Below are 22,221 nucleotides of genomic sequence, written 5' to 3' on the forward strand. Positions count from 1 at the left end.
AATACTGGATTTTTATTCTTTTTTCTCAATGACGTATTTTTTTTTCCTCTCGCCAGTCTGTCAGTGTCCTCACAAGTCCAGTAGTACCTCCTCTGTGGGAATACTGGAAATATAGCAGGTACTGTAAGAGGAGAGAAGGAGAGGCTTCCTCTCGGTGGACATGCAACATCCTGTGGACGACAGACGGACAGACGGCCCGACTCGTCGCCCAGCTGAGCCGAGAGCAGATGGACAGACAATGATGAAGAAGAAGAGATGGAATGGTCCCCCTCCCCATGTCCCAGAGAGAAGGATGGCATTGATTTTAGCATGATGGCACACGACTGGTCAGCCTCTTGGACGCTAGTGGTTTCCCCTGCGCTGGTGGAAGAGAAAGGAGAGTGGAACAGATGGAAATGAGAGAGAATGAATGAATATGTTTGTGGCTGCAGCATTTATTTGTGGTTTTACTTCATTTACAGCCACCGAAATTCAAATGTTTAATATGAATGACTCTGTGTGGGACGTTACCTGGAAGCAAGAGTCTTCAGAACAAGTTCTTACTTTTCTGTGAAGATAAAAAGGGATTTTACTGTGCAGAAGATTTGACTGCCATTGTTATAAAACCATGAAAAAAGAGCAAAAATACACTTTTTGTGTAGATGTTGTGAAGATTGTCTTCCAGTGCATTTTATTCACAAACAAAATGCTGTTGATGCTGATGTAGATTTGTCTGTTTCTACCTCTTTTATATCTCCAGCTATAACAATAAAATCTGCTTTTCCAGAATCACAGGCCGAGAAAGTGTAGGAGGCACATTAATCCACCTGTGCTGAATGATTCTTCTTGTTATGGCAGCTTCACAGCGGCTCCTTCGAGCTCGACAGGAGGCCTGATCAGCTCCTCCATCATCCTCACCTCCAGCAGACTCTATTAATGTCCTCTAGTCCCTGTCCCTGTCCCTGACTGTCACCTGCATGCACTCGTCTACGTTTCATCTTATTTATCTTGTGTTCCTATCAGTATTCTTGTTTTTTTTACCTTCTTCTTGGCCTGTAATAACTCCTGGTAGGCACTGGAACGAATGAAACGACTGTAAGAATCACTCTTCATCAACTTGTAGATATGTTCCTGTGTGGAGACAAATAAAACGAACATGATGTATCGAAGCGTCAGATGCAAGAACAGTGCTGGATGGAAATCATGAAACGCAATAATCCGTGCGAGGATTCATAAGTAGCGAGCAGTGAAAATGTTTAAAGTTGTACATCCTGTATTTTAACTCCTTTTTTTGTATTTGAATAATCATCTTTTTGCCTGACACTCACCTGTGCGTCCTCAAAGGCGTAGCGACCGGGATCTTTGACATTCTGGGTGGTTTTGGCGTAGCTCTTGGAGTCCACGTTGATGGCACTGGGTGCTCCGGGGGCCAGAAACTCCTGCCAGATCTCCTGGACCCGGGTCGGAACTTCTCTGATGGGACGTTTCTTTACCTCCTGGACCGCTAGCCAGAACCTGCAGACCACAGTCAGCCAAATATAGTTACATGTTAACACAGCAGCTCATGTCAAGGAAAGTTTGAGATCCACACTGGGACTATTTCAGAATGTTGTCAGCTGATTGATGATAGGTTTAACAATTAATTCATTATTTTCTGAATGTCAGAAGTCAACCTAATCCAACTTTTTTGTGGCTCAAACTTGATGTGAGCTCAGCTCTGGATAAACCAACCCACTTTAATTTCTACATCAATCACTAAACTTTAGAAAAACTGCGGTTTGGCAAGAGACCTAATGGCTAATATGTAAAAATGAGGGCTCACAACCAGAGGAGGTGCTGGAGCTGAGACTCTTATTGCTCCAATATTAGTCATTAAAATACTTCAGATGGAATTTACAAACAACAATAAATCATCAGTTACTAATATAAAGTGCCCTGTCTTTCAGTTTTACACATAATACATAAAAAATGTTTGTCTACCCTTTCAATTCACCTCAGCAATTCTGCTATACCATGAATAACATGACATATATAAAATAACTTGTCGCTCTCTCTGTACATGTGTGTGTGTGTGTGTGTGTGTGTGTGTGTGTGTGTGTGTGTGTGTGTGTGTGTTTGTGTGTGTGTGTGTGTACCTGAGATTCTCTGAGCTGAATTCAGACTCCAGGAACTTGAGGAACTGCTCCCTCCCCACAGGATCTTTGAGAACCTCATCGATGCCAAAAGCAAACCTCTTCACCCTCTGCTGGCCTGGCTCCTTACTGGAGAAACAGGTAAACTGTTAAATCACATCATCTGAACTCTGTGTCTATCTGAACGCAATCACAGACGTATAGCGCACCCACCTGGCTTCCAGCTCCCAGAGCGTGGCGTCATCTGAGATCCAGGGGTTGGACGGATCTGAAGGCGTGAGGAACGGGTCGTATTCGACGTACTGCTCTGTGTAGGCCAGTAAACTGTGAAACAACAGACAGCATGTTAATGAAGTCACGTCTCTTCCACTGTCATCACATCTGTTTAGATTATGCTCCATACCTCTCTGTGAGTGATCAAATTATCTGTGAGCGTTAAACGGCAACCTGTAAATTAAATCCTCTTGAGAACAAAACTGGAATGAAAGGTCGTGTCTGACCAGCGACTGAACTCAGGGCACGAGGACAGAGAGCTCACCGCTGAATGCACCTTTCTATCAGTAAAGGAAATGTCTGCACCATTAACGCCCACACGATCGCTCCTCAAGGTCACCAGGGCTCTTAATCCCTCGCCACGTTGGGCCGTTTAACAGCTCGATAAACGGATCGATGGCCAAACTGAATAAAGACACAGAGAACATCACTCACCTCTCCGCCACTTTGGACATTTTCAGTCGATGCCGGTCTAATTGCAATTGCCAAAAGGTGATCTGAAACCAAAGCAGGGAGCAATTACCAAGCATCCGTCTCCATGAATACACAAGACACATTTTGGTTATATTTAAAAAACGACTTCAAGGTATTTCTGTTATTTAACCTGACTCGACTACATGCTGTGCTACATCTGCTTCGTTGTGTAAAGATCAGAATTCAATTAAAGTGGTGAGATAAAACACATAGTGGATAAATCTGCCAAGGCCGGAAAGATCCTTTGAATCAATTGAAGCTGCAATTAATCGCACTAGCTCAATGAAATCAGTTCTGTTAATATACCTGACTTCCAATAAATATCCAATAAATATTCTCTGGGGAAATTGTGAGAATGTTGAAAAACGTTGTATCTTGAAATGTTTAAAGTTAAAAAGAATTCCTGGATCCACTTCCTGACCCACAACGCAGACTTCCTGTTCGGTAGTAAACCAACCAACGAACCTCCTTGCTGAAGGTAAACTGTTAAAGACCCTGACTGTAATAGTGAGGCACCCCCTGCTGGTCTAACCTGTTCCTGCAGTTCCTCTTCTGTGGGCTGCTTGGCCTCTGGGGCGGGGGTGTGGGTCGGGCTGTGGGTGCGGATGTCGTTCTGCAGCCCGTACACAGACTGAGGCAACAAGGAAAACCATGAAAAGAAGAGACAACAGAACAATGACTTATACTGGACTTACAGCTGAGGACGGGCACAGCGTGAAATTCAGTGTTATCAGCCCTGACGTTAACAGGGAGGTGGGATGTGAGAAGAAGTGCTGTACCTTTCTGGTTTTGTGTGGGTTTTTCATTCTGGACGACTTCTTTATGTCGACTTCTGTTGTGTTCACACATCCAGGCTGTGAGAGGAGAGAACCAGCATCGATTTAAACCAGACTGAATTGTGTTTTTTATTACGACTCGAGCATTTATGCTTCTTCCCTGTAGGCCGGAGCCTCAGTCAGACGTGGAAAGGTGCGTTTCGTTGCCATTAGATGAGTTTTGTTAAATTAAACCCGACGTGCTTATGTCTGGGGCGTGAAGTGATGCCGAGGAGTCAGAGCAAAACGATGTGTCAGATGCCGGTTAATTAAACATGGAATGTGCCAAATCTAGCAAAAATAGTAAACCAGAGGGAAATCAGAGTCTTACTGTGCAAATTCCGGCTGATTGAACAAGTGGTCTAATCTAGGTCTCCTCAACAGAACTAAAGTAGCTTGACGGCGTCACTGTGAAATTTGAATTAATATTGATTGTGTTGCACCAAGGACGCATAAATTGAACGTGTTATTTTTCCAATTAAGCATGGAGCAGTGGCTTTCAGAGAAATACAGCAGAGGAGACCCTGAGACCCTGGAGGGGGGGGGGGACTAAAAATACTAATGCTCCGAAAGTGTGTGTGCACAAGGTAAAGAGCAGCGGTAAAGCTGATGTGTTGTGACAGTTATTGATGTGACGCTGTGTGCGAATGACCGAATGGAGGGTCTACAGAGTTCGTCTCTTCACACTGTCGGACGAATCATAAAAAAACATTTCACAATCTCCTCGTCACACTGCCTGACGAATCTCTGCTGCAGGTGAAATGTGGGGAAACCGATAAAAAAACAAACCCGCAGAGCGTAGACGATTCCCCGTGAAGCATTGTGAAATTATTATTTTCAACAATTTTTTTACTACGCTCATAATGTCAGCAGTGATATCAGCAGAGCCAAAGGTGATCGCCACAGCAACATCAGTAATTTCCCTCACCACTGGTCTGTGCACATCCCAGAACGCTCGTTCCTGACTGTCGAGGATTTTCCTCTCAATTTTGTCTCTTTTCTTGTCCACTCTGAAAAAGAAGCAAGAACGAGGAGTTCAGAACTGCTTCAACACGTTATCTAACTCATACCATCTGTATACTCCTCATGCAGGATTAGTCTGTGAAGGTGTGTGCAGGAAATTACAGGAAACGCTGTAAGGTTAATCATGACATGGTGATTATCGTTAAGTGTGTGTGAGACTTACTTTGCTTGTGCTTCTGCTTGCATAAAAATGAACTCCCATTTCCGGGCGAAAGCTCTCTGTAGCCTCGCTAAGCTCTCCTGCAAGTAAAGCAAGAGAACCAAACAGGAAAAGAAAGTTTTTTAGGGGGGGTTGTCGTTAACTTATGAGGGATCTGATCCGATGATTACATTTACTGCACATGCTGCAAGCAGGGCGCAGCTGGGTTCCATCTTTAATGATCCCTGCTCGCATATCAAACAGTGAAAAATCCAGAGTGCAACTGATTCGTTTGATGGCATCGGGTAAAGGAAAGTAACAAATGGTGCAGTGACACGCAGGGGATGAAAATCAAACGTTTCCCGGTGTCTGTGCGAGCAGGAGATGGCGAATAAATCTTGAGAGAGGTTGACAACACAGGAGGAGAGCAGATATGTGAGGGGGGGAGGGGGGGGGCTGACACCACGAGACCTCTTTCACTTACCGCTTCATAGTCTGCCAGCTCCAGACGTGCTTTATTTTGCATTGTTCTTTTGCAGAGGTAAACAGCTGAGAGAGAGAGAGAGAGAGAGAGAGAGAGAGAGAGAGAGAGAGAGAGAGAGAGAGAGAGAGAGAGAGAGAGAGAGAGAGGGAGGGGGGGTCAGGGAGGTTGGTAATAGAGGCGGAGCGGGACCTCGGCTCGGTTTAACAGCCGTAAGTGGCCCCAGCGCGTTTACTCATTTAATCCTCTCAACAGCACATTTACACTGGCCTGCAAATCACAAAGGTCATTCTCTGTGGATTGTGTCTGAGCGTCTGTTACCGTGTGTGTGTGTGTGTGTGTGTGTGTGTGTGTGTGTGTGTGTGTGTGTGTGTGTGTGTGACTTTTGATGTCTTCCTGCACTATCATCATCCCTCCTTCCCTCTGTTAACTTACCATTTACGTGGAGGCTTTCATTACCCCATTAGGCTGTTTTCATTAAGGTGCACCATTCACATGAATCACAGGCGAGTCTCTCTAACTTCCCCGAACGCCCACAAGACGAGTCGCACAATGAGCACAGGCGCCTTTATCCTCGATTCCCACCATTCAAACAACAAATGAAAGACCTGCAGGGCGGCGGCGGACTATTCAACCTGAACCATTTTCGGCACAATGAAAAATGAAATGCCAATATCTCTCACTGCGTTACACTGTAAACAATGAGGAGCTTGTCTTTCTTTATGACCGTGAAAACGTTCAGTGCAACAATAGCTGAGCACATTCCTGGTCACCCTGGCTGTGATCAGCCTGCGTCAGCCAGAGTCGGACTGAGGATGGAATACATGAAGATAAATACTTTTAAATGGTGAAATATAAATAAAGCAGGAAGCACACAGAGTAAATACCGGTCCGCGGCTCTATAATTGATTGTGCTGTAGCTGAAGCATTTGAGGAGAACTTAAAAGTGATTCTATGTTTCTCCCAAACATCCACGTTCTGCAGCTTCATCGTTTGAACCTTTTGTGACGCCAGCACTGATAACACACCTGCAGCACCCAGTAAGAACTCAGAGCGGCTCTCTCACCATAGTCTGTGTTTTCTGGTTCCCAGCAGTTTGATGGCCAAAAGTATGGAGTCTGAGGGGGAGGAAAAGAACAGGTCATTAAAGAAGCTAAGAAACTCAAAAAAGAGAGCTGGCTTCTGACAGCGTGCGTCTAACCGCATGGTGTTTGGATTCAAAGCGTGCACTGTCAGACGAGGTGGGCATGCAGGCACAGTGCCGCATCTGTCACAACAAAAGATTTTGTTGTATAATGGGGTCGGCGTAATGTCTAAAGCACATAAGCTCCTTTGGGCGAGCGGAGAGAGCAGACAGCGGCAGGAATCTTGACCCTCCTTGTTCACCGGTGTACACACTGGTTTCAGATGAGAGCTGATAACATGTAAAGAGCTAAATGAAGCCTGAGACGCACACAGACACACAGACATTGATTTACTTGGCTCAGTCCTGTGCTGCACACTTCAGGGAGCTCACTGGGTGTAAAATCACTAAAAGTGTCAGTCAACCAATTGACAGTCAGAGCAATGGGTTTTTCCTTCTTTCATGAACCTGTAAGTATTATGCAGTCCAACAGCTCCTAATTAGTCTTAGAACTCCAGGAAATCACACTGGGAGAGTTGAAATGAGCTCTATTTATTCATTTTGCCTGTTGCTCCTTTTATAGATTAAAAAAAAATATTGTGACTGCAGGTTATAGAGTTGGAAATGCTTTATATTATATTTTATTTCCAATTTGTGTTTTGTATAGACTAAATGTATTTCTTTGTCTATAAAAAATAAACAAAACAAATCATTTAATATCCGTGTAGACATCTTGTGCAACCCTGTCAGCTTTTCACATGACTGGGGCTTAAATATACTTTTACATAAGGGAATTTCTCCATTGGTCACGTAAAGAAATGATATATGGTACTGCATATGTACAAATACAGATGGATATACACTGTATTTCACTGTATATACACAGACACAAACACCAACACTAAAGTTTATATACATATATATAAATGAACATACATGCACATGCTCAGATACAAGCCTATGACGAAATATCCAATAAAATAATTACATTAATCTAAACTAGTATTAGTAATATCATTACTTTTAAAGCCCTATCCCATAATATCAGTCTTAATCAGAAACAACATTATTAGACATAAAACACGTTTAATCAACATACCTCGAGTTTACAATTAAAACTAAATTGTTTTTTGATTTACTAGGGCATTTGAATGTCATTGACCCCATCATTTACAATTAAGATCTTCTAATTGTTTTCTTCTCTGGAGGTATTTTTAAACATATCACCACCCTGTACAACTCAGGGCTGATATATGGCTTGCAAATACAAATCCTTGCATTATGTATATCATTCTTACCTGAAACCTATAGAAAGTGCCATCGTCTTTGAGTGTGAGGACGTGGTCTGAGATGGGGAAGAAGTAACCATGTGCAGCCATCAGAGTTCCTAAGTGAAGAGCCTCCACTATGAGAAAACACAGAACACAGGGATTTATATAAATATATATATTAGTCACCAGCATGTGCTTCTTAACTTTCATTAATTTAAAAAGATTCACAGACACAAATCCTGATGTCTTGAGATTGTGCTCAAGGAGATTTAGGAAGATGGTGTTGTTACCAAACAACAACAAAAACCAGAGGCATCGACACAGTGCACGAGAACACACACATGACTACAAGTACTGTCAAAGATAAATGAAAACAGCTTCAGGTTCACTTCATGTTGTCTTTACTCCTCATTCAAAGAACTGAACAGAAAATCGGTTCTCATGCCTTAAAAGAGGTTGTACTGATTTTTGCCTAAAAAAACAATAACCATGATTTCCACACTGTCAAACTTTTGCTTTGAGTACAAGGGCGATAAAACCGTTCTTTAATTGAAATTCAAGAAAAGCTCTGTTTATAAAGACATTCACTTTACTCTGAGGTGTTAAAAGATGAATCAGCTCTCGGATCCTTTTCTTTTCTACTTTGTTAAAATTGGATTATTTGACGATCAATACTCTCTTGTCTCAGATCCCGGGCCAGCATGAAGCCTTTTTCGCTCGCGGCCACTAATTAAAAATGTTTCACCTTTTCACCCCCCAAGTATAAAATTCCCCGTTGACAAATGGCCGGACTGAGCCGTGTTTTAATAGACTCTGACACAGCTTTGACAGAACGATGGGCGGGTCAAGGCTTCTGAACCCATGAGGACAGCGGGGGGGCCTCGCTGATTATTCCGTCTTTAGCCGGAACTCATCAGTCAAATCACTCGCTGTGGTGTCAGGGTGAAAACCCGCTTCCCTCGGGCAGCTCCGCGGCACAAGACTGTCCCTGATTTAAAACCGTCAGATAATGAAAACATATAATCAGCTGCGTGTCTCGCCTGCTTCCAATTATTCCCTGCTGCTCTCGACCTGTAGAGGTCTGTTATTCACGTCTGGTTTAACGTCCTCACAGTTCTTTGTTGACTCCTGGTAAAATGAAGAATAGTAGGAGAGTCTGTTTACACACTGTTCCGTGTCCTCCTCTATTCCTGCCGCCGTATTTGATTATTTATTGGAATGGTTTGTGCAAAGCCCTGGAGAGACTGGGAGTAAACTGGCCTAACTCACTAATAAGCTCAGTTCAAATGCTTGACATGCTCAAAACAGGCGGCGTTGTAAATGCTATAACTATGCATGCATAAAATATGCAACATCCCTGCTCTCTCACTCTGTCTCACTCTCTCTCACTCCGTCTCACTCACACATACACAGAGAGGGTGTGTGTGTGCGTGCACAGTTGTGCGTATGTCTGTGTGTATGTGTGTGCGTGTGTGTGTGTGTGTTTGTGTGTGTGTGTGCATGTGATTATAAATATAGATTGGCTTTTCCTTCAGTACTGTCACATCTTTGAGAGGCCAGGGTACTTATATGTGTGCATCTGTGTGCATTCGTATGGCTGGGGTCCATAAATTAATAAATTATGAGTCATGCGTTATTCAAGCCTGTTTATAAACACCCCCCCCTCCTCCTCCTCCTCATCCATCGACTGTACTATTTCTAACAGCAACACCCTCTTTATGTTGATTCATATTTATAAATACATATGCATTTTCTCCATATATTATATTAATGCGCTTTAATGCATGTTACATTTACGTCAGAGAACCAAAGGGATGAAGCTTCTGTCCATGAAATACTGAGGAAATTCAAGACAGACATTTACAAACTGAAACCGTTCATCCGTGGACACTTTTTACTTATAATCCATTCAAATATTTAATTTTCTGGAATGTTATCTCAGTAGGAAAGATGTCAGATGAAAGTAAAGTCAGCAGAGTATGAAAAGTGACATCTGACAGAGATCTCTGTCTCCTGTCCTTCCACCAGGGGGCTGATGTGCTCTGATGTGGTGTTTGAGCGGCGCTGTCACCTGGGACTGTTCTCTCTGCTTTTATCTCAGTGACGCTTTGACATTTTTCTGATGGTATTTTGAGGATTGAATGCTGAATGTAAACTCGCACTTGCACTTTAGGGACACATTAAAAGACAGGTATAACATAGATGTAATTACATTAAGTATATAGAGAGTATTCAAATACATGAAGGTTTATGTGATGGAGAGTTTTCTGAGGAATGAATAAAAGATAAACAAAGAAGGTTTTTTGTTGTTGCATTTCTGGTATAGGAGTTTATAAGGATCAAGTGGTTACAGGGGAGTTAATTTAACACAGCGTAGGCTTTTCTATAAGCTTTACAGCTGAGTAAACCTTGGACTGGAATAAGTCAAGTTGTGGAGAAGGGCTCAGAGTCCAGGGGGAAAACACCCTTTGATTTCATCATATTAACGGCTCAGTGCCAAAAAAACCAGCAGCCTGGAGGCCTGCCAAGTAGAGTGTGGGAGCCGGTGGAGCTTTTCCTAAAGATGTGCAGGAGATTGTTACAGTGTGATGATTTATGTTTGCACTGTTCACAGTTTGAAGAGGTTGAGGTGACGACGAGTCTTAGTTTTAATTAGAGATGAAAAGTAATAAACACATTGACTCAAGTATAGGTGCAGATTTGGTACTTGTGCTTTGAGTATTTCCATTATGATTGTAAGTGTTATCTCGTCTCACAACCTCTCAGCTTAGTTTTGTGAACCTAAAGATTGTATATAAAGATGGATGATGTAACAGCTCCCAAAAAGTGAAGCCAAAGCCTCTACAGACCTATACTGCAGCCTCGCCCCCTTGTGGCTGGCTGCAGTATAGGTCATAAACTCAGGCTCCTCTATATAAGCGGATGGGACATGGACCAAACTGACTTTCAAGTGCTAAGTTTGGCTCGTGATATGATTCGTGTGTATCTGCAGGACCTCGTACTTGTGGCTTCACTCCATCAGTAGATGCATCAAGAGCACAAGATGGCGGCATGTGAATGCGAGATATTTTAGCCCCAGTTTTATACAACGGGAGGAACTGGGGACACGTCCTCCATGTTGTTTTTCCTAATTAAAGGATCTACCCACTGTTATTCCAAAGCTTTTATTGAGCTAATTAGGAGGAGACAGTAGCATCAAACGAATAAAATGTGCATCTGAACTAATAAGGGGACTGATAAAAGACAACTGACACTGATTCCTATATCCATGCCTTTTCCTTTGAAGTGAGTTGCCGACTTCATGCCACTGTAGCAGTTCACTGATCTCAGGAGGCTGAAAAAGAGCATGTGAAGTGCTCAACTGCAGCAGTGACTCACAAGGATCAGGAGGCTTAGAGGAGGCTGCAGGAGGAGACCAGGACCATTATGCAGAACAGTGTGCACCCTCTCCATGGCTGTTCTGACGAGCCATATGTTCCCCCTCCGACATCACGCCACTGTTTCCTGATGCTCCGCGGAGCAGATCATAGGTGCTCTTCCAAATGCCATTCACACCCTTGATAATACACTGGTGTGCGCTCACTGACAGGTTGATGAATGCTGGTTTTAGTGGATGTGCTCGTGGGGGAATTTGACTTGTTTAAACGGCCGGTGTTAAATCCCCCTTAAGAATTTGAATTATTATAAACGAAACTATTTAAGGGCATCACAATAAACTATTTCACATAAAATTTAAGAAATCTTAACACTTCTTTTAACTATTGTACTACTATTTAATGTAAGCTATGGTGATTAAATGAGAGTTTCAATCATCTGTTATATCTTTTCTGTCCTCCACACACTCACACACACACTCACACACACACACACAAAGACAATAACTCAATCTCTTATAGCCATCGACATGTCGACAGGTCAAACAAAACATCATCCTGAGGGGGAGAGATTTTATCAACCTCACAAATTCCACTTGGTGTTGTGTACGCTTCAGATTCTATAAAAAGGGACAGTGCTTTGTTCTTATCCTATGTGTGGTCCAGCTCAATATATTGACTTTTTCTCTCCCATTAACTCACACACACACACACACACACACACACACACACACACACACACACACACACACACACACACACACACACACACACACACACACACGTGACTGTCCTCCCTGTGCAAGAGGCTTATTACAGCCCATATTTATGTTTTATTGTTAGGTGACCTAATGCGCCTGTAGAATATACAATGGGAGCAGAGAAGTGACGTACGAGTGACGAGTGAGTGGAGACCCTGGTGGTTCGGTAACCTTAACTGCTTACTTATTAGATGTTACCATGACGACCTGATACGTCAGCATCCATCACAGATGTGTACACAGTTTCTGAGCTCCCTGAACTGATGATCTACTACTACACGTGGCTCATAATGATCTGAAGAGGGTCAGTATTTTTGCAGCAAAACTATAGTGATGCTACTTTATATGTAGGATTTGTTTCTGAATAAATTATTTCATTGTTATATCGATGTGACTTATTTTAAAGGAACAGACCTGATGCATGTGTAAGAGCGTTGAAGCACCATAGAATTTATTTCCAGCAATAAAAGGCCATATTGACCAGTTCTACTCCGGCAGGGATTTATTTTCAGGCAGATGAGAGGTCAAAAGAGCTGGTGACACTTAACGGGTTTTTACAACCCTGCAGCTCTAATGAAATCATAATACACCAAAGCTAATTCATGGAGTAAGTTACTCTGAGAGAATCAGTCTTTAGTCCATTAACCCCTTTGACCCTTCGGCTGTTTTTGCTCCATTTCCACTCTGCTCATTTACAGGCTTAAGGCATCGCTACTATACATCTCTCAGTGACTGCAGGCTCCCTATGCTGTGTATTTACAGTGTGAATAGTGCTTCTTGTTTTCTCTGTAGCGGCAATATAACAATAGTTAACTGAATTACTTTTGTTTGGCTCCGGCAAAAAAATATACCACTGTGTGTCATCAGCATAATGATGAACATTAAATTCATATTCTCTGATCATATATGATCAAGGGAACTTATACAGCGAAAACAGAAGGTTGCAGATCATGTCATGCTGTGGCTCCTCGTTCACATTTATCTTCTAAGTGTTTCTAATCCCCGTCTTGACTGAGCTGCGCTGTATTTGCATGCTAATTAATCAAATCTGCCTGCCAAACCAATTGTCTCTGGAAGAACAATGACTGGCGATAATCTGTACTGGTCTGAATTGTAATGAAAGTATTATTGTTAAACGTGATAAGTGCAAAACCGACTTCTTAAACATCCCCCTGAGACGTCATGAAACTTTTGAGAAGAGCTTTGCAGGCCGAAATTTGCATTGGCTAATATAATGTAGCATTGGATGGAAATAGGATTGAGGCGCTGCAGAGATTGCCCAATGGAACGATAATGGGTTCATCTGGAGGGCGTCTGTATATTATTCGTTGCATGCATTTGGCAAAAACACTCTAAATCCCCAGTCATCTTTGATATAAACTAATCTGCCTTTATATAATAAACATGCTGCTACCGTGCTGTGAACCAAATTAATTGCATTTCACTTTGCCGTGTTTTGTCAGCCCCGCCAGGAGCTGCTCGGTGCGAAGAGTCACGTCGCTTTGCACAACGCTGTGTTGTGTTCAACACCGCAGGGCAACTGACAGCGGGTTCGGTATCTGTTTGCAACAAAAAAAAAGTGCAATAGAATAAAATCTTAAAGGACAGAGAACATCTGCTCGGGTAACAGATATAAAACTGCAGCTTTTGACAATTTTAATTTAGAAAATTGCAGGTGACACAAATTAGAGCACTATACATGTAAATATGCTCTAGGTAATGACACATAATCACACAAACACTCCCTCAGGAAGGGACGCACACTCACACAGACAGACCCACACACACACAAACCGATAGGAAGATCCTTGCATACAAATGGAACCACACAAAGGAATTCTGAGTCAGCTAAGTGCACAATAGGCAATGTCACCACTTCGAACTCGATTGTGCAACACTGAGGATACACACTAGAGCAGGAAAACACTGGATGAATGTGCACACACACACATGTAAACACTGCAATAACAGCAGTAAACACACACCTACAGAACTTTAAAAATGTGTTAACCGTGCTTCTGTTTATCTGTAACTCAAGCAAGCAAACCGTTTTTTACTTTCCACATTTATCACAGCTCAAACCTGCCAACTCTTAAGTTATTTTATGTGCAGTGAAAGGCTCAACTAATGATCTGGCGAGCGCCTCCAGACACGCTGGTTCTACTTCATCGCAGTGGAATGGGAAAAAAAAGTCAGGAGGGAAAGAAAAGAGGAAAAATAAGAACAAGAATTGCACAGTTTGATGTGGCTGAAGGACACAAAAAGACAGATCAAAGGAGAAGCAGAGCTGTGGACACTTTCACGCAGGTTCCACAGAGGCACAGAGGAGGGGGGGGGGGGGGGTTCTTTCTTTCAGTGTGGACTATAAATGTGTATTACAAAAAAATGTTGGGATGATATAAACATCAATTATATGCTGCGACAGTCAGTGAGTTGGGTGTGAGTTACAACGTAAGCCATATTTTAGCCTATATTTGTTAAAGATATAACATTTAACGAATCTTCATTTAAATGCATTCAAACAAGTAGACCTATGTTATATATATCATGCCAGAGAAATCCCCAATTTGATTCATGGTCTTTAAGTATGACAAATGAAAAACATGCTGCTAACCAGTTGCCTGTTTTTTTCTTCGTCTGTTTGTATCGGTGCCTTAGTCATGAATCATAATTATTCATTGTTGTTCTCTGCACGTTCTGTCCCTAAAGCTGCAATCACACAGGGTCCCCTAGCGTCCCAAGATATTGGGACAAGAAAGGTGGTAAGGACAACAACTCCCATGATCCCATGATGTCATCAAAGTAGGTATTTTGTTATTGTTTTGATTGACACGCCCATAGTGCATGAAGTTACTTATTGTACATTTTAAACCATTGACATCTTTAAGAAATTAGGAAAGTAATTTGTCAGAATTTGTTATTAGCAATTCCTTTGGAAAATGTATCAACGGATGCAGAGACCACTATGGAGTAAATTCTGAATGATTCTAAGTTCTTGATTTGTGGGTGTTATTTTGTACACTGGGGTGATGATGTTGGAAAATGTAAGTAGCAATGAATGTCAGGATATTTGTATCATGTCCTCTAAAGCCTCAATGAGCTATGTGACTTCCACTTCTGCAGCTCCAACATCTGATCACAAATCATCTCCCAAACCCTGAACTGTCCCAAAGATCAATACTGATCGGCTCCTTTACCTTGATCTTCGATGTCCAGATTCTTGATCATCCACTGAACAATTTCAGAGCCTGAAACCAGAGAAAGCAGATGAATATGAATTACCAAATAGCTGATGTATTCACAGGGGGCCGAGACATTTTCTGCATATATATGCAAATGAAAGAGAAAACAATGGCCCTGTTAACTCTACCCACCACCCGCTATCATCACAATGCATACCAATTCCTCTCACCTTGCACCACGTGGGTGGGTAATGGTAATCCATTACCAAATATTATTTTCTGACATCCTCTCCGAGCCAGCTCTTTTCTTTTATAAATTACCAGAGAGGTGTAAAGACATAATTAAGCATCCCTAGTTTATGGTAACAACACAATGTGTAGGACTCTGTGACAGCACAGATATTGCAGTTGCCATTTTTTATTTAGTAGGTCCGTGCGTCATGTTTGACATATCCAGCACTATCAAATAAAAGGAAAACGATTGAGACAGGACACTGCATCATTGTTTTAAAATGACACAGTGTAGTCATCAAAAAGTATTTTAGGCAAATGTCTAGACATGACTAGTAAATCACCTTTTGCTATTTTCCATTTGAGGATGCAACTTAATCATTTTCACATCTCAGAAAAACAGTTCCCTCCGTCCCCCCGGGCATTTTCACACCTCGCCGCAACATGAGACTTTGGCACTTTGGCTAAATATATATATACTGAGTTACTATTACTGTCTGTCAGGCTGACAGGTGAAGGTGTGTCGAGGAGACAGAGCCACAGCAGGCCGGGGGAGAAAGGTGTGAAATGGAGATATGAGGGAATTCATGCGTCCGTCTGTGGTTTGTCTCTGCATTTCTCTATCACTGTACCCACTTTCTGTTTAGTGCCCCCATAGTCAAATGAGATTTTCCATGGATTGACATCATTAATACAACCCCATTTTCACACTATCAAAGATGACCCACTTTCTAAGATAGAGCTTTAATGAGATGTGTAATGTAATCATGTAACAAGGCTGTTCTCAGAATTGATTAGTAACATGACCATAGATTAGTGTGTGTGTGTGTGTGTGTGTGTGTGTGTGTGTGTGTGTGTGTGTGTGTGTGTGTGTGTGTGTGTGTGTGTGTGTGTCTGTGTGTGTGTGTGTGTGTCTGTGTGTCTTATAATGTAACAATAATAAAAACAAAGTGATAAACAATAAGATCAAATCCTAATGATCCCAGTGAGGGCACATATTCGATAATTGCTGCAGCAAAGGGCAGCATATAGAACTGCAAAGGAATACTTCAAATAGAGAGGATGCATGAATAAAAGTATGTAATGAATGAAATTTACTTAAAACATTTAGAGGTTTGCTTAAATCACAGTAGCAAAATCCTTGAAGAGTTGAAAAAAAACAACGAATAGTCGTAAAAACAATGGAAATAAAATGAGGATGACAGCGTTGCTTCTTAGCTACGTTTTTGTTTCTCACTTAATGCTATAAAGAAAATTCCACAATAGACACAAACAACACAACTGTATGAGTATGCACATGTAGATATTAACAATAAATGTTAGTTAGATATTCATGCAAATTGTTTTTAAATAATTCTCAGAAAGCTCAGGGAAAACAATGGAAAATGGAAATTGTAGAGATTAATGTATTTTGTCAAATTTGTGGGTCTAATTGGTGCAGAGGAGAAACTAGTCACAGAAACCTGCATTGGTAACATTGTTGTTTACGGTTTGGCCAAGTGGCAGTGTTCACAGAGGGGAAGCTACAGAGGGCCGTTGTCCTTGTTACAGCCTGAGAGACTGCAGGGGAGCTGTGAGGTGTGGGGGAGGTTCAGTCCAGCTATCACACATTGAAATATACTGTGACGGTTGTGTTTGCGATGTATTAGACACTATTAGGATATTCTAGTATAGTATTGTAGTTGTAAATGTATGTACTGAACAGTATGTGCAAAGCAGGGCTACATACAAACGCCATCTGTTGCATTCTGGGATGTTCGTGACAGCGTTCATGTTTCCTGCACTGATTCGAAAATATCTGACAAAAAAAGACAGGACAGGATCCGAGCTGATGTTGCTTTGGCCAGGTGTAAAATCATTGATCAATATTGTCTGACGCTGTTTGTTTTGCTAAAGACAAACTCACACTGTGTAGCAGACTTGGCATCAGAGACGACCTGTGCATCAGCTGCTCTTTAGATGCCCAAAGCAGTCGTCATTGTTCCACCAACGTCACCACAGCTAAATTTAGCCATTTAAATCTATATGTGTGCTGATGCATTGGTGCAATTCACTGCCACTCTTCTTTTTTAACGTTCTAAGCAAACATGTCAAAAGATCCAGGACATGTCCCGTGTTGTGACAGGCTACACACTTATTAGCAGTGATAGCAACCAGTGGTGGTCCCTGATTCAAATGCATCCTAAGAGATGTGCACGTTTGTGCACAGTTGACAGGAAGAAGACGTTATATGACAAATCTAACAACTACATTAAGGATTCGGATTACTAATTTATAAGTAGACTTGTATAAATGTTTAATGTCTTATCAGGACTTTGATGCTCTATTGATCTGTAGCTGTTTAATACACTATGCTTTGTTAAGAGCTCTAACTTTTATTAGCTGACATAGGCTTTTGAAATGATGCTGTAGTACTTTAAGTTTAATACAGTAAGTGCATATAGAGCACTTACAGGGCATTGTTTATTTTTATATTCCTATGCAGTAAAAAATTACATCGATGGCTGAGCGCTGTCTAGCTTTTAAATGCAGTGTTTAACTGAGCTCATCTCTTATAGAGTATCACTCCAGCATGAATCTTATCTATTAGGTTGCACAGCTCGAAAAATCCAACATGATCCTCTTGACACCAGCACTGCCGAGATGAAATGCAAAATGGACAACTCTCCAAATACTTTCAGTGTTTTGTTTGGCATGAACAGTGTAGTTGGGTACTTAGTGTGTGGGAGAAGAGAAGAGAAGAGAAGAGAAGAGAAGAGAAGAGAAGAGAAGAGAAGAGAAGAGAAGAGAAGAGAAGAGAAGAGAAGAGAAGAGAAGAGAAGAGAAGAGAAGAGAAGAGAAGAGAAGAGAGGACAGGACAGGACAGGAGAAGAGAATATAATAGAATAGAGGAGAAGAGACTTACCTGAAAAAACACTGGGGATCTTGGTAAGAAAACTTTTCACCGTTCGGATGGGGATGCCATTTTTCTCATCTTGCATGTGGGCTATTACCTCCTCCATCTGGACAGCACAGGGAGAGATGAAAAGGGGGGAGAGAGGAACAGAGAGGGTGAGCTCTTTCCATGAACTTGCCTTAGAAAGTGGTGGTGGTGGTGTGTGTGCAGCCCAGAGAGACGTAAACAGATACAAACGGCCATGTCTCCAGGGGAAAGTGAGGCAAGTAAGTTGGCGACTAACAGTGTCTGCTGTCAGATTTCAGCCTCTTTTTGACAAATCCTTGTGATTTGTGTCATTTATCACAGGAAACTGCCAGTAAGCTGCACTCATTGAGTTCTGCAGCACACAAATTGAATTTTGGAAGCCTAGCAATGAGGTTTCTAGTTATTATCCATCACAATATATCTGTGTCCCCAAACAGCCACACGCACAAAATCTTGCGGAGCGGAGAAGATAAATGTTTGTCGCTTCAAAGTCAAAACACATCGTGTCCACGAAGCATTTTCGTGTCACGAAAATGCTTCGTGTTCGGCTTTGACGGAGCTGCAAATTCAAACCAAAAGCTGCACAAAGCGATGACATGCATGGTCGATAAGACACAAACGGGCACACATGCAAACACACAAACATTTGCGAGCGTCACTGGGACTCAAATGTACTGGGAGTTGTCTCAAGGGCCTGGCAGAGCAGCACAAGGCAGCAACGTTTCCAAGAACACACAGAAGGGAGCGAAGCAGAGAGCAGAGCAAGGCCCCGATACCGTGCAGCAGCCAGATCAGATGCCAAGCGATCTCTCTAAACCCCTTCCTCGGTGTAAAAATATACACATGGAAATATCTACGCAAACTTTAATTGCCCGGCAACACACTGATATGTGAAACAGGCACACAAAATGTTGAGGTAATTCTGTCTGTGTAATTTAACAGAGAAATAACACATCAATTTGGAGCTTTTACGCCGAGATTAATCTGAAAAGAAATGATCATGGGCTGGCAGATTTAATTAATTAAGGTGAAATTGTTTGTCAGTGTCTTTACTTCAAAACGATCAAGGTTGGTAAACAGTCTCATTCAACCCATTGAAGCCACTATATGTAGAATTAGAACATTTCTGACTGCTTCCTTTCAATGGCAGTGTTATTATGATATACAGTGATGCTTGCTTCTGTAATGGGGGTGCTTGACCTTATTAATCTTTTAATCAAGCAAATGTTTCCCTCAATAAACTCTTAATATCTATTCTTAACACCACAGTGAACCGACACAATAAATGGGAAATTGGTTTTCTGGCTGAGTACACAGTTGTAAAATGTATTGAATTTGTTGCTCAATTGAATTACCCCTCTCTATAAAAAGTAAACCGATAAGAATGAATCCACTGTAGGTGACAAATGATAGTAAGACTTATTTTTAACATGCTGACAGAAATAATAACATCAGTTTATTCAGATTCGAGAAGTTGCAGATAGTTCTCTAAAATCCACCAGTATTCAAAATAAGACAAACCATTTTGCCACAAATTTACAGCAATATGACGATTTGTATTTTGTACAAAATGTAGGCAATTTTTTCAAATCAAAAACATGTTCATAAAATGTTAACATGCAGGAAACCAAGAAAGATCCCTGAGGAGCCTCATCTGGAAAGAGCCAAATGCCTACACGACTAAAGATATTACCACTGTATAGTTGTACGTTATGTTTAAAATAATCTTCTTTTCTCCAATTACTCCAAACATAAAACCAATCGTAACCTTGTGTAGGAAAGTTGTGATAGGTTGTTCTCACAGGTCTGACCCAATGGATCTCCACCCGTTGTTCTGTTTCTCCTCCATGTTTGTGTAATACACACACAAACATATACACACATTATCAGTGGATCTCATCTTGGAAAGGCAACACAAAATTTTAAAGCAGCCAGTTCCATTTTGTAACAAATGGAGCTTTTGTGTGGGCGAAAATAAAACTCTGTGGCAAGAAGAAGTGGTGAATAAGGAACAGTTCTGATTATGGAAAATAAAATGCTGGGTTCGATATGTAAATATGCGATTACTTGGGTTTGGCACTTTCACGAGCTTGTAAGAAAGCTTTTAGCTAGTCAAACACCCCGGAGCTAAAAATCCTCCCAGTTAGTGATCGCAGCCCAACTGACAATGATGGAGCACAGGCAGCTACTGTGAGAGCTGCTGGAGGAAAGTTGAAAGGCCAAGAGAAAACAAATTGATATTTGAAATATGCACTTTGTAAATGTGAGAAGATTTAATGGGAGGCAGGTTGAAGGGTGCAGCTCAGACAGACTTAGGATATTTCATCACATCATAATGGATGGAGGCTGTTGAACTTCAGGGAATGTTGACATTTGACAGTTGAATATCAAACGTCTGAATCCGTCTCTGGTGTTCCTCAACAATTCGAGGGGAAAGTGAGACAGGAAGTCGGTGCTAAAATTAAATACAAAAATCCTCCCAGTATTAGAATCACTCTTCAGGCTGGTAAAAAAAAAAGCAGCAAAGCAGAAATCTCCAGTGCTCGCGTGGCCTACTTTTATGTGCTGTGTGCATCACTCCTTTTGTTGTTTTTCAAACATATGTCTCTAAATTAATCCTAATTGTGTTGAGCTCATCCCAGTTGAATAAGTATGGCTTATAACGGCAGCCTCCTCCCGGCATCTGAGTCTCTCTATCGTTCTCTGAGAGTCTGCTGGCACCGTGAGACTCAGAGCAAACGAGGACAACGGCGGCAGTGATCGATACTTCACACACTCGCTCCTATCTCTGCAAAACCCTCACCGCCTACACATGGTGAAATGCCACCAGCGTGAATATTCGGGATCTAAAGCTCTTGAAGTCAGGATGCTCTCTGGCCTCATGTTGAGAGGAAGAGAGGAAGAGAGGAAAGTCGGTTCCCAAAAGAGAGAGGGAGAGCAAGTCTCTCTCTCTCTCTCTCTCTCTCTGTCTCTCTCTCTTTCTCTCTCTCTCTCTCTCCCTCCCTCTCCCTGTCCCTCTCTTCTTCTCTGTCCCCCACCCATCCACCCATACACCCACATAGAGCCGTCTGACTGCATCAGCCCCTTAACAGATAAGAGGGAGTGTTTTGGCTGCACAGTGTGAATCATTGAATAATGATGGCACAGGACTCAGTACATATGAAGTGACTAACAGAGGCTCCAGATATCAGCGCATAGTGGGCTTCGACGCACGGCTCCGAGCACTTCAAAGACAATCACCGAGGGCACTCAGGGTGCAATCACCATGTTCTGAAGCAACGTTGGGAGGAAAGTAACATTTCAAACCGGGTTTGTAAATCAATCCTGGCCTCTTAGATTTCTTTTTAGGCGCTGTTAAGTGCACCATAAGTCCACTTATTTGACAGGCTTTTTCGAGGAAAAAGGAGCCGATAAAAGGCCCGGTTATTTGAAAGCTTCTATCCCGAGCACACCAGGAAGGTGGGAGGTTTTTAAAAGGGAACAACACCATTTTTTTTCAATATCCTAAGACAGCCAATGGAAGGATAATAAAAAAAAGGGGAGGCTGGAAAACTGTTTTGCTGCCTCGGTAGCAACAGTAGAATGTGGAAAGGTGGAATTGGTTCACTCGAGCACATTTTGCGACAGACAAAAGTGAATAGTTGTTCAAATAAGATCCTTCCCCAATGTGTACCTGTGAATAAAATAAATAAACACCATGATTGAGCCTGAGAGCTTTTATTTAGTTGGAGTTCAGTGATGTTACGATAGAGACCTTGGTGGGCTCACTGATGCAGGTGAAGAAATGTGGCTCATTATTACCATTGAACAACCTTCGACACCTGAATTGAGCTGCAAGCAGGGGGGGTTGTTCTTGTTGTTGATTGTGCTGCACAGTCTACAGGCTGTAGTTTGTAGTGTTGACCTAGATTTCTAAGATAGAACTAATTTCTCAGGATGCAATGAACTCCAAAGCTTGCACCTGCACTGTTACACTTCTCAACTGTGCAATATTCCCTGTGCCATAATCATCTGTCTGTGCAATATAAACGCAAAACATT

General features: G+C 41.9%; 1 protein-coding gene across 1 annotated transcript in view; it reads right to left on the reverse strand.

The window, feature by feature from the left end:
* Window positions 1–526: 526 nt before the first annotated feature.
* rgs7a (regulator of G protein signaling 7a) overlaps window positions 527–22,221 on the reverse strand; it is a 43,835-nt gene continuing 22,140 nt past the window's right edge. The window contains exons 3-17 of the mRNA XM_061087354.1: window positions 18,164–18,260; window positions 15,043–15,093; window positions 7,738–7,844; window positions 6,383–6,434; window positions 5,320–5,384; window positions 4,860–4,936; window positions 4,602–4,683; window positions 3,638–3,712; window positions 3,391–3,489; window positions 2,820–2,881; window positions 2,325–2,435; window positions 2,115–2,240; window positions 1,308–1,494; window positions 1,021–1,110; window positions 527–547 (exon numbers count right to left, since the gene is read on the reverse strand). Of these exons, the coding sequence (XP_060943337.1) occupies window positions 527–547; window positions 1,021–1,110; window positions 1,308–1,494; window positions 2,115–2,240; window positions 2,325–2,435; window positions 2,820–2,881; window positions 3,391–3,489; window positions 3,638–3,712; window positions 4,602–4,683; window positions 4,860–4,936; window positions 5,320–5,384; window positions 6,383–6,434; window positions 7,738–7,844; window positions 15,043–15,093; window positions 18,164–18,260 (1,302 nt within the window). The remainder of the gene's footprint in view (window positions 548–1,020; window positions 1,111–1,307; window positions 1,495–2,114; window positions 2,241–2,324; window positions 2,436–2,819; window positions 2,882–3,390; window positions 3,490–3,637; window positions 3,713–4,601; window positions 4,684–4,859; window positions 4,937–5,319; window positions 5,385–6,382; window positions 6,435–7,737; window positions 7,845–15,042; window positions 15,094–18,163; window positions 18,261–22,221) is intronic.

The sequence above is a fragment of the Limanda limanda genome, chromosome 15 (genome assembly GCF_963576545.1).
Source record: "Limanda limanda chromosome 15, fLimLim1.1, whole genome shotgun sequence".
In the NCBI taxonomy this organism is placed as follows: Eukaryota; Metazoa; Chordata; class Actinopteri; order Pleuronectiformes; family Pleuronectidae; genus Limanda; species Limanda limanda.